Source organism: Poromitra crassiceps (genome assembly GCF_964638095.1).
Source record: "Poromitra crassiceps genome assembly, chromosome: 1".
In the NCBI taxonomy this organism is placed as follows: Eukaryota; Metazoa; Chordata; class Actinopteri; order Beryciformes; family Melamphaidae; genus Poromitra; species Poromitra crassiceps.
The window spans coordinates 56,645,592-56,658,623 of NC_139623.1; the positions used below are offsets into that span (position 1 = coordinate 56,645,592).

General features: G+C 46.7%; 1 protein-coding gene across 1 annotated transcript in view; it reads left to right on the forward strand.

Moving 5' to 3' along the window:
* Window positions 1-8,203: 8,203 nt before the first annotated feature.
* The window catches only part of slc6a3 (solute carrier family 6 member 3), a gene marked incomplete at both ends in the record, with an annotated part of 75,615 nt that continues 70,786 nt past the window's right edge, over window positions 8,204-13,032 (forward strand). Inside the window, 2 exons of the mRNA XM_083634614.1 lie at window positions 8,204-8,290; window positions 11,279-11,471. Of these exons, the coding sequence (XP_083490740.1) occupies window positions 8,204-8,290; window positions 11,279-11,471 (280 nt within the window). The remainder of the gene's footprint in view (window positions 8,291-11,278; window positions 11,472-13,032) is intronic.

Below are 13,032 nucleotides of genomic sequence, written 5' to 3' on the forward strand. Positions count from 1 at the left end.
AGAAAAGTTCTAAACTCAAATTGGGTGAACATTGATACAATAAAGGCTGGAGAGAAGCTGTGGCAAATCTGGGAGCAAAATGGCGATCAACAAGTGTGAAATGAGACGCTGTGATGGCCTTGCTGAACCCCCCCCCCCCCCCCCCCCCTTCTGTTACATTCATCCCCACCCCATCCCTCTCTCTCCCTTCAGCTCTCCACTATCTTCCCTCTCTCTCCCTTCAGCTCTCCACTATCTTCCCTCTCTCTCCCTTCAGCTCTCCACTCTCTTCCCCCTCTCTCTCCCTTCAGCTCTCCACTCTCTTCCCCCTCTCTCTCCCTTCAGCTCTCTCTTCCCCCTCTATCTCCCTTCAGCTCTCCACTCTCTTCCCTCTCTCTCCCTTCAGCTCTCTCTTCCCCCTCTCTCTCCCTTCAGCTCTCCACTATCTTCCCCCTCTCTCTCCCTTCAGCTCTCCACTATCTTCCCCCTCTCTCGCTTCAGCTCTCCACTCTCTTCACCCTCTCTAAACGGTAAAACTGTAAATTAATGTGTATATATTTTCATATCAACAGGGCTTAAAATTCACTTTGCAAACTGGGGGGATTCCCCCCTTATGTTCTTCAGATAGGGGGATTTATAGATTTTGGGGGGGATCTATAGACTTTAGGGGGGATTTTTTCAGCCAATACTATAACCAACAAATATCTGCTTCTCATGTCCAATAAGCCATAACTTTACATTTTTCTATTTAAAAAAGGAAGTTCTTAACCTGTAGTTTATGCACACCTGAGTCTAAATTACTATGGTTCATTGTGTTTTATCTGCAGACTAGGAGCCATAGGGCCCTATCTTCGTACAGGCGAAGACACAGGCTATCGTACAGGCGATATCCCCTATTAGCGCTTGCGCACCTGTTTGCGAGTGCCTTAATGCAGGGAATCCAGGTGTTATGCCGAGTTTTGCACCCCCGCCAGACAGCAGCAAAACGCATCCCCACCATTACTGTTTAAAAATGATATAATTGTTTGGGTAGACATGACCTCCCTGTTTTTAAGTTACTGTAAAACAGCCCCAACATATGGTGGCGATGCATGGTGGTGCGGGGAAGCATAACTCGTCACAACAACGGGCGCAAACGCAGATTAGAGGCATGCCAAATCATTTATGCACGGTGCAAACGGGATTTGGGCGGTGTTAACCACCATCATTATTCACAGGTGTGGCCTGGCAATGCCTGGGCGTTAGATCAATCAAACCAGATTCCCGTCTTGCTGTCCATGTAATACAGTTTGCGTGAGGCATGCAAATTACCGCTTTTGGGAAGATGGGGCCCATAGGATTTTGGTTCTATCAAAGCCTTTATTTATTTTTTGTATTGAGCGATATATGAAGTGCTTTGAATGCGCGGATATTTAGTCACAACAAGCAGTTTTCTGCTTGCTACACCGCTGCCTGGGGTAACGTTCCTGCAAGCTAACAGTCCGCCCTCTAATTAGTCCGACCAGTCCTACGTATTCAGCAAACGTTCGTTCTGCTCCGTCGGCTTAACATTACAGAATTAAAAAGTCTCGACCCAGCCAACCTCTCAAACTACCGCCACCACCCCATCTCAAACTCCCTGTTTTTAAGTTACTGTAAAACAGCCCCAACATATGGTGGCGATGCATGGTGGTGCGGGGAAGCATAACTCGTCACAACAACGGGCGCAAACGCAGATTAGAGGCATGCCAAATCATTTATGCACGGTGCAAACGGGATTTGGGCGGTGTTAACCACCATCATTATTCACAGGTGTGGCCTGGCAATGCCTGGGCGTTAGATCAATCAAACCAGATTCCCGTCTTGCTGTCCATGTAATACAGTTTGCGTGAGGCATGCAAATTACCGCTTTTGGGAAGATGGGGCCCATAGGATTTTGGTTCTATCAAAGCCTTTATTTATTTTTTGTATTGAGCGATATATGAAGTGCTTTGAATGCGCGGATATTTAGTCACAACAAGCAGTTTTCTGCTTGCTACACCGCTGCCTGGGGTAACGTTCCTGCAAGCTAACAGTCCGCCCTCTAATTAGTCCGACCAGTCGTACGTATTCAGCAAACGTTCGTTCTGCTCCGTCGGCTTAACATTACAGAATTAAAAAGTCTCGACCCAGCCAACCTCTCCAACTACCGCCACCACCCCATCTCAAACTCCCTGTTTTTAAGTTACTGTAAAACAGCCCCAACATATGGTGGCGATGCATGGTGGTGCGGGGAAGCATAACTCGTCACAACAACGGGCGCAAACGCAGATTAGAGGCATGCCAAATCATTTATGCACGGTGCAAACGGGATTTGGGCGGTGTTAACCACCATCATTATTCACAGGTGTGGCCTGGCAATGCCTGGGCGTTAGATCAATCAAACCAGATTCCCGTCTTGCTGTCCATGTAATACAGTTTGCGTGAGGCATGCAAATTACCGCTTTTGGGAAGATGGGGCCCATAGGATTTTGGTTCTATCAAAGCCTTTATTTATTTTTTGTATTGAGCGATATATGAAGTGCTTTGAATGCGCGGATATTTAGTCACAACAAGCAGTTTTCTGCTTGCTACACCGCTGCCTGGGGTAACGTTCCTGCAAGCTAACAGTCCGCCCTCTAATTAGTCCGACCAGTCGTACGTATTCAGCAAACGTTCGTTCTGCTCCGTCGGCTTAACATTACAGAATTAAAAAGTCTCGACCCAGCCAACCTCTCCAACTACCGCCACCACCCCATCTCAAACTTACCATTCCTTTCCAAAGCCCTTGAATGCATCGTTGCCGCCAGTGGTGTGCACAGACATTTTGGGGGGCAGGCGCTCAAGTGAAAAAAGGGCACCCCTCTCATAATTATCGATAAAAAATAAAGTGACATACAGTCAGGGCCGGATTAATACAGTGTGGTGCCCCTGGGTGACCACACTTGAAGTGCCCGCCTCCTTCCAATTTACATGTAAAAAATAAATAAAAAATTACTATGGCAATAAAGACCACAGATTTTCATGAATGTATTGCTAAAGTACAGGCTCAACACACATGTAAGACACAAAGAATCATTTTATACAGTGAGGTCAAGTTTCGAAAAATGGTTTCACTACAATGAAATGGTTACTATAATGGGGACTAACATCATCACACATGAATACAATTGGGCTCATTGAATCCACAAGAGTCTCAGTTTTCCAGTCATACCCAAATTATGTAATTCCAAGACTTTATGGACCAGTTTCTAGAACTATTCAAATAGAAGGTGAAAATAACACATTATACTGTAGGCTACTGCATGCAAAAGAAAAAGTCATGGGTACCCATAGAACCATTCTCATTCAGACATCTTGAGGTAAGAGATCAAGGGGCCCCTTTGAAAATGACCATGCCAGTTTTTCCCTCGCCAAAATTTAGCCAAATTTTTTAGCGTTGTTTATCCCCCTTCCCGACAAGGTAGCATGACATGGTTGGTACCAATGGATGCATTAGGCATTCTAGTTTCAGAGGATATCTCCTTAAAGATTAGTCCGCTACAGCCTCTGAAACACAGTCCCCTAATGTCTTGCAAAAGTGTCACTTATCATTCAAAGGGAAACGGGTAGGTGCTTGGTCACCACCTGGGGTCTATCTGTGCACGTCCCTTCACTCCCACCTCCAGTACAACAACCTGTACGAACCTCTCCAGTCTGGCTTCCGCCCACTTCACAGCACATAAACTGCCCTGATCAAAGTCATCAACGATCTCCTCACCTCCGCAGACTCAGGTGCCATCAACATCCTGTTACTACACGGGCAGTCTTTGACATGCAGTGTCACTCCATCATCCTCCAAAAGCTCCGCCAACTGGGTGTTGAGGGCACCGCACTGGACTGGCTCACCTCCTACCTCACAGACAGACAACATTTTCATCTCTCTCCTGCCACACCTCCACCACTCTGTTACGCAGGAGGTCCCCCAAGGCTCAGTCCTCAGCCCCCTGCTCTTCATCTTCATCTGCTTCATGGTCACATCATCCGCAAATTCAACCTGGACTTTCATTGCTACGCCGATGACACAGAGATCTACATCAGCTCTAAATCCACACAGAACCCACCACTCACCCACATAGAAACCAGCATATACTGTATGCAATAAAAACCTGGATGACTCAACTTCCTCCAACTCAACAGAAATAAAATGGAACTCCTCATCTGAACCAAATCAGCACTCAGCAAAACCGGACCCATCTCAATCAACATTGATAACATAACCATCACCCCCTCCCTCCTGGCTCGCAAACCTCGGTTTCACCCCTGACCCCACCCTCTCATCCGGTGCCCATGTCAGCGCCGTTGTCAAGACCTTGTTTTTCCATCTCCATAACAAGACACTGCCTCTCTCCCCCTGCTGCTGAATCCCTCATCCACGCCTTCATCTCCTCCCACGTAAATTACTGCAACTCCCTCTTCACCGGCATCAGCTCTCGCTCCCTCCATACACTCCAGATGTGTTACGAGGGTAACCGTGTGTTACGCCCCTTAAATGAGCGTCTAGGGTGAGAAGGTGTAACATAAAATAAGTACAAGAAAAACCGGAGTGAAATTGAACAAAAAGCATGATTTATTTTAACAAAGGATGGTTTAAACAATAATAATAATAATAATAATAATACCGTAATAATAATAATAATGAAAATAGTTAGGCTACATCTAACAAAATGCCAAGAAGCATAGGCTAAAGCAAGGCCAGTGAGAGTAACTTCAGAGACAACATTAACATACAAAAGATAGGTACAAAGCCTGCAAAGGGCTAACAGCTAACTGACAGTAGCTGCTGCTCCAGCGCATACACCACAGAGTAAGTGCTGGCTGTTGATTGGCCAAAAGGCCATCTAAAAAACGAGGCTGTCACAAAAAGAGCTAACCAAACAAGCTAAAACAGTCAGCTAAATGTAGCTTAACAAAGGAGAAAAGGCCAGCACTCCAGAATGTCCTTTATGCGTTTAATAGGTCTTGTACAGCACAGCCACAACGTAAGCGTTTCAGGCGGAAATGGCGTATAAATACAAACAATAACTGGAACTACATTCAATAATTCAGTTCCCAGCTGACTCAGCACAATGCTGATGAAGGCTACCCGCTGATAGTTACTATGTTGTGGCTGTGCTGTACAAGACCTATTAATGTAAACGCATAAAGGACATTCTGGAGTGCTGGCCTTTTCTCCTTTGTTAAGTTTCTGCCTTGGCCCTGCACCTTGAGTTAACTTTATTTTGGAGTGTGCTCGCTACTGCTGTTTTTTTAAAGGAGAACTGACCTCCAAAACACTTTTTTTCAGCTTTTAACCAATATATATGACTTTGGGGGTGGTGTGTGAAGAATTCTGGTCAAAATTTCCACATTTGACACCAAACTGTTGCCATTTTACCATTTGTATCATTTTTCAGCAGCATACCTAGCATAAGCGCCCTCTAAGGGTGGAACACTGCTTTTTTTTTGCCCTCAAATGAATGGGATATTTGACACGTCATGACGTCACGATGAACCAAAGACTATGGGATTTCAAGATAGTTACTCCCCTACTCCCCCTGTACCCTTTCGGCTCCTCACAACTCCAAGCCTATTCCCATGATGTCACTTGACCTGTTAATTTATTACAATCGCCTGTTATTTTCCTACCAACTCATATGTAACACAATACTATCAATAAACGCCACTATAATCATAAAAGGAAGGACATCAAGTAAATCATTCCCAACCTTTTTCATACTAAGGGGCCCTATGATGAGATTTGGTCTCATGTAAATCTTATTTTTTATTTTTTATAGCCTAGATATGATTTTGTCCAGAATTCCATATAATTAGGTTGAGAGACAACGAATGCTGGAATCCTCTCAAGGACGACTGGTGGTCTTCTGTGCCCCTTTTCGCTGCTCACAGAGCTGCTGCACTGCCGCTCTGCCCGGAGGGAGGGAGGGGTTATTGTGTGTTTGCAGCAATCAGCTCCGAGAGCCCAGCACCAAAGTGAGAGCCTCACTTTCATCCTTCCGCAAACAAATCTCATCGCAGTTTAGAGCACATGTAAAATATAACGCTATACTACGACGTGACAACGTGACAAAGCTGGTCTAAACACATCGGCTACTATAATATCGTCACTGTGTACAAGCAACGCCAACTTTTCAGGAAATGAAGTCAGCAGAGCAGAGCGACTGGCGACTGGGGACTGGGGACACACACACTCTCTCTGTCTGTGTGTGTGTGCTCCTCCTCCACGTTGACTCGCTGTGTGTGTGTTTTGCTGCGCGGAATGGGTTTGATCAGGCAAGTAGCTCCTGTGCTCTTAAAATACTGAACACCACGTTGTCATATTTGACATATTTCTTCATTGTAGACAGTTTATCGCTGAATGTGTCATTACATTATTAATATCTTACCTGAATAAGCTCAAATGCTGTTACAGGATTATCACACCGAGTCTGGAGCACTTTCTGCCGGCCAGGCAGCAGCTCGTAGGCACCCTGCCTTTTAGAGCACGAGCACGAGCTGCTGTGCTCCAGGCAGCGGGGACGCGCGGGCGGAGCTCTTCACATGGAGGTCTGACACTGCCCTGCGCTGCAGTAACTTTTAACAAGAATCACGAAAAGCCCATAAACGAAAATTTAAAACAGATTTCATGGCGCGGTTTATCGAAAGTTGGGCGAGGGAATGACGTGGAGAAATCTTGCATTGTGATTACATAAGCTGAGAGCGGGGCGTTTGTCCGTGCTGTGTGCTGCGGTAACGAGCCTCGCGTCGCGTCACTAGTCTCTTTTAACGTAAGTTTAGACAAGCCACCTACACACATATGGGAGAAAAATAATTAAATTTCTAGTTCGCCACTGAATGGCCAAATTGATATAACTTTCAACCATTTTCAGCAACGCTGTTTCCATACAGGCCACCAGCGTTGGCTAGTTGTTGATATTTATAAAGATATTGCAGCTCTCAAATAAATTATTTTCGAGGCGGTGGGCAAACTGTAATGGCGTCGATTTCCGAAAAAAAATCTTGACTTGAACACAGCCAAAGAGTTTAGTATAGACAAGAGTATATGTAATTTCTTGTTTTTTTCCATAGGTATTTTCAAATCACTGTTCTGATACATATCTAGGGGGTAAGTCCTCCTTTAACGTAGCTACATGTAGCAAAAAAGCTAATAGACAGGAGCTAATGCAAAAGCTTATGTAAGAAAGAAGGTCTCAAACACAAGCAGAGTTTGGAGGAGGGAGCAAGGAGGATGGAGGGCCGGTGTCTGCACGCAAAGCGCTCCGCTATCACCGACCCCAGTGCCATCTTAGAACAATGGAGTTTAAGTAGAGCTTGCACTGGGGGGTACGGTGGTACAGTGGCAAGCGCTGTCGCCTCACAGCTCGAAGGTCCTGGGTTCGATTCCCACCTGGGACACTGTGAATGCTGAAGGAATGCGTGCCTGTCCGCATGTCCTCGAGTGCCCACCGCCCAGGTGGGGTCGTCAAAAGGGCCTTTCTGTGTGGAGTTTGCATGTTCTCCCCGTGCCTCCCAGGGATTTCCTTCATATAGGAACCCCTTCACCAAAACATGCAATATCCTGGTTGCTGATGTGGTGCCTCCTCTGGTCGTGAAGGGCGCCTGTTCGGAGGGAGGGGAACTCGTTGGAATAGCGTGATCCTCCCACGTGCTATGTCCTACCGGTGAAGCTTCCCCTGTCAGGTGAAAATAAGCGGCTGGCTAACTGCCCATGTCTTGGAGGAAGCATGGAGCCAGTTTTCGGCTCTCCCCAGATCAGCAGAGGGTGGAGCAGCAACCAGGATAAATATAAATTAGCACTAATGGGGGATAACGGCAACTCAGCCAATTGGTGTTGATTGTTAACCAGTTCCAGGTGAGGGTTCCTCACCTCAATCATTGCAGCAGAGGGGTGTGTCTGGGCCAGAGAGAAATAGAGAGAAATAACCACACACACCAAACCAAGGCCAGGCTTTGACAGAGGCTGTAACAAGATGGTTCAAAACTCAACCACCCGTCTGCTCACAAAAAAAACCCGGGCTCATCTTCCAGGACTCTTTTGCTCCATCTGCAACCCCTTCCACAGCCACACACACACACACACACACACACACACACACACACACACACACACACACACACACACACACACACACACACACACACACCACACCCCACTGCTGTGTCTCTCCCTGCAGCTGTGCACCCCTCCATGCTGAGAGGAAGACTCCCTGTGGACCTGATGTCTTCGGTTGTGGCACCCGAAAAATCCACCTCCAACACCATGGGTCCCAAAGAGGTCTGTCTCACACTGCAAGGGACGAAAAGGGGATGGGCGGGGCGGGGAGAGAAAGGAAATTTGGTAATACAACAGCAGCTGTGATTTTTCTTTGTTGAGGGAAGTCTTTCTAATTTATATTTTTTTAATTCTTTGTCAATTTACTCTAATAATAATTGATTGAATTTGTAGATATACTCAAAGCGCTTCACATATCAGGGGAGGGGGGAACTCAACAAATGATCCACGACTGATCTGGGTGATGCATGTCAGCCAGTTTGTGCCAGAACGCTCACCACACATCAGCTATCACGGTGGAGAGTTGAGGACTGAATGTGCGAAGTAACGAGGGATGATTAGGTGGCCATGATTGAAGGAAGGCCTGTGTGGGAATTTAGCCAAGATACTGGGGTTACAGCCCGCAGGGCACCAGGGTTACACCTAGCCTGGGTAAACTCAGCCTCCACGTGACCTGCTCTCAGACCTGCTCTCAGTCACTGTAGTGACTGTAGTGACTGAGAGCAGGTCACGTGGAGGCTGGGTTTACCCAGGCTAGGTTACACCCCCCAGGGCACCGGGGATATGGCCCCCAGGGCACAAGGGTTACACCCCACAGGGCACCGGGGTTTACCCCGCCCAAGGCACCATGGTCAAACCCCCCAGGGCACCGGGGTTACACCCCCAAGGCAGCAGGGTCAAACCCCCCAGGGTCACACCCCAGAGGGCACCGGGGGTTACACCCCCAAGGGCACTGGGGTTACACCCCTACTCTTGCAATAAGTGCCGATGGAATCTTTGACCACTGAGTCTTTTTTTAAATATAAATCTTGGTGGTGGGACTCGATAATTTTTTTCATCTAATTAATTAGAGGCTTTGTAATTAATTAATTGAAATTAATCGCATTTTAATTGCATATCAATATTTGACATCTTCTACCAGTGAAAGTGGTCTACAGTCCAGCGTTTTCATGTGAGACATGAGGAGTGATGACTGACAGCTAGTTTGAGTGACAAGTGATGACTGACGAGTGAGGAGTGATGACTGATGAGTGAGGAGTGATGACTGACAAGTGAGGACTGATGACTGATGAGTGACGCGGTATTGTGCGATGACTGACGTATGAGGAGTGAAACAGTAATGCAGGAAGAATGACAGCGTTTTCGTGTGAGGACTGAAGGTGTTTCAGAGCACACTCGACATGGTTTAAAAACACGATTTCAGACGGACAAGCCCGTCTTTATTGTCACACGATTACACATCAACACATGCACGGACGGCCACAACACACACATGCTGACGGTGGCCGGTGAAATTTGTCCTCTGCATTTAACCCATCCTGGCTTGTCCTTTCCTCTGGGGGGCAGGCCAGGAGCAGTGGTCGCTTTTCTCGTACAGCGCCCGGGGACCAACTTCGAATGTTGTCGTCACTGGTCGGATGACGATGACGATCTGATCTTCTGCATGTTTTTAATGGAGGGGGGTTATATACGGAGGAACCCCCCTGGGGGAGCACGGGGAGAACATGCAAACTCCACACAGACAGAAAGGCCCTTACGACGAGATACCCCACCTGGGCAGTAGGGACTGAAGATATGGGGGGAACACAACCACAGCGCTCACAGTGTCCCAGGCGAGAATCGAACTCAGGACCTTCTGACTGCGAGGCGACAGCTCTACCACTGAGCCACCGTGCCCCAACTAGGGGCTAGTTTACTAGGAGACATGACAACTGACAATGCTTAGACTGAGGAATGATAGCTAAACCTCTGAATGACGAGGATGCCCAATGGTTGCCGTACATGTGGGGCTTTGTTGTCTGACGTCACTCAATGCATGTTGTACATCGGTATGATCGGTATGTCTGGAATTTGTCCACTGAGAAATGTTCCGTGGTGTCTGGACTGCAAAAATAAAGTCTGATTAAAATCAGTTTTTTAACGTTTTAACATAAAAACAAAAACGTTCTGTAATTAATTAATCTAAATTACCTTGTTAAAGTCCCAGCCCTACTAAATCTGTTTATTCGCATTTTCAGTTGAAACATAATGTAAAAATCACATATTGGATAATTTCACACCAGAGAGTGAATTTAACGTCTCATCCAAAAACCGGTGCTCACTCACAGGACAGAGTACTTGTCTCAGGCATTGGGGATGGGGATATTATTCATGAGACCAGAGGGGCAAAACCTCTAAAGGCACTGACAGGGTTCTGCGCAGCCTCGACTTGGAGCCTTGACGCCGGCTAGCGGCGACAGCGAGACTGTGCATACTCGAACGTAACTCGACGCGTTGGCTGCGGTACACGTCCAAAACACTAGGTGGCTTGTGGTACACTTATGTGCGTTACATATGACGTTATTGTGTCGTTTACCAAGAACTTGCAATCATGTCGGTGGTTGTGCGTACTCGAACGTAACTCGACGCGTTGGCTGCGGTACACGTCCAAAACACTAGGTGGCTTGTGGTACACTTATGTGCGTTACATATGACGTTATTGTGTCGTTTACCAAGAACTTGCAATCATGTCGGTGGGGGGACATTTGATTGTCCCTCCATTTCAAAACTCATTCCGGTGAGCGCCGCAGAGTCACATTTGTCACAGCTGCACGCCCCCCTCCGCCGAGCTGCGCCGATAGGACGGCCAGCTCCTCCAACACCACTTCCAGTTACTTCCCATCCAAGGAGTAACCACAGTCAGAGCTGATTACTGTATGCTTCCCCAGGAAAGCCAGTAATGTGACGCAGGAGCCACTGGTACAAACTGTAATATACCGAGGCAATTGAATGCAATTTAATGTTGTTGCCCGTCCCCAGCCTTTTTTTTTATCTAACTCTTTTATCTAACTGTGGTACCTTACATCACAGTGTCTGTGTTTTATTGTAGCCTATGTAAAGCACTTGGTAATAAACATTCTTTTTAGAAAGGTGCTGGTGCTGTACAAATAGTTATTATTAAAGGATTTCTATCTAATGTGTTATTTAATCCCATTGCGTTTGCCCAATCAGGTGGAGCTAATCCTGGTGAAAGAGCAGAATGGGGTCCAGTTCACCAGCACCACCCTCGTGGCCGCGCCCAGCCGGGGCGAGGAGAGGGAGACCTGGGGCAAGAAGATCGACTTCCTCTTGTCTGTCATCGGCTTCGCCGTCGACCTGGCCAACGTGTGGAGGTTCCCCTACCTATGCTACAAGAACGGAGGAGGTGAGACGGTGACAGAGACAGACAGACAGAGCGAGAGACAGAGAGAGAGCGGCAGACTTGGATGATGACATAATCCGTTTGACCATCTTGGAGAAGGTGGAATGAGGATTGTGTGTGTGTGTGTGTGTGTGTGTGTGTGTGTGTGTGTGTGTGTGCGCGCGTGCGTGTGTGTGTGCGCGCGTGTGTACGTGTGCCCGTGCGTGTGTCTGTGTGTGTGCATGTGGGTGTGTGCGTGTGTTCGTGCGTCTGCGTGTGTGTGTGTGTGTGTGTTTTCCACCCCCTGGTGTATACATGGTGGTTGCTGTTTGAGGTTTGGAGCCTCTTTATAGAGATCAAAATAGGGTGACCAGATCCCAGCAAACCAAATGTGGGACAAAGAGTACGTTTGTGTGGGACAATGTGGGACACGCTACCGATGATTTGAGGCAGTCTAAAATTTAGATATACTGTATTTTCTAACTTACAAAAAATATACATTTCTATTCACCCCTCACTATGCTTTGCCCTCTGGTTGATTCACACAATCTGCAAATAAAAACATAAATTATCTGACTAAAATGTGTAGGCTACAATAAAACAGACCAGACAGGTTGCTGACATGGGATTCAAGTCATGGCTTCATGTACAGATTAAACACATGGCAGGTGTGTGCCTTCCACACATGAAAACATTAAAGTTAGTCAGACTTTTCTAGTAGAACAATATACTACTGAACCATATAGGTATTGAAGTAGAACCATAGTAGGCTAGCTCCATCTGAACAAAACATTAACTAACATCACAATAAGAGCACAGATTAGAATGGAATTTATAATTGCCCGTTGCAAATAGCCTGTAGCAGCTGTTGAGAAAGATTTGAGGCTGTCTTCAATTGTGCCAGTTATACAACACTTGAGAGCTTTGTGCAAAGATGCACTGTTGTATTAATATGGGTAGTCGCTATTATCATTAGTATGGTAAGTATTTGGCCATTGGTATTGTTATTATTGCTACTAGTTAGCCTACTGGGAATACACATCTCTCAGGCTGCACTATGTGAAGTTAACCGTGCGCTGCACATCTCTCGAGCCACAGTGTGTGCTGCAGACAAGAGCAGCGGTGTGCACGCTCTCTCTCCCCTGCTCTCCCTCTGTCTCTCGGTCTATCTCTCTCCCCCGCTCTCCCTCTATTTCTCTCTCTGCCTTGGTCTGATCGCGCTCCCTCTCTCTCTCTCTCTCTCTCTCTCTCTCGCCCAAAATGCGGGGCATCTTCTCAATTTGCGGGACGCGTGAAAAATCATGAAAATGCTGTGCAGTCCCGCACAAAGCGGGACATCTGGTCACCCTAAAAATAGGGGAAAAACCACCACAGCTGCTGCTGAATAGATTATCTCTGACAATCACTGCCACTAATTATGGCTGTTTAACATAGAGCTCTCATTATGTTTAAGAGTGCTAATGATAGCCATAGCCCAGGCTGACACCCTCTGGGGGTAAAAACAAAAATTCCTTTCACTTTAGTCTTTATTGAGTTTCACTTTATAAACAGATATAACAAACAGATGGGCATGTAGACAAACAAA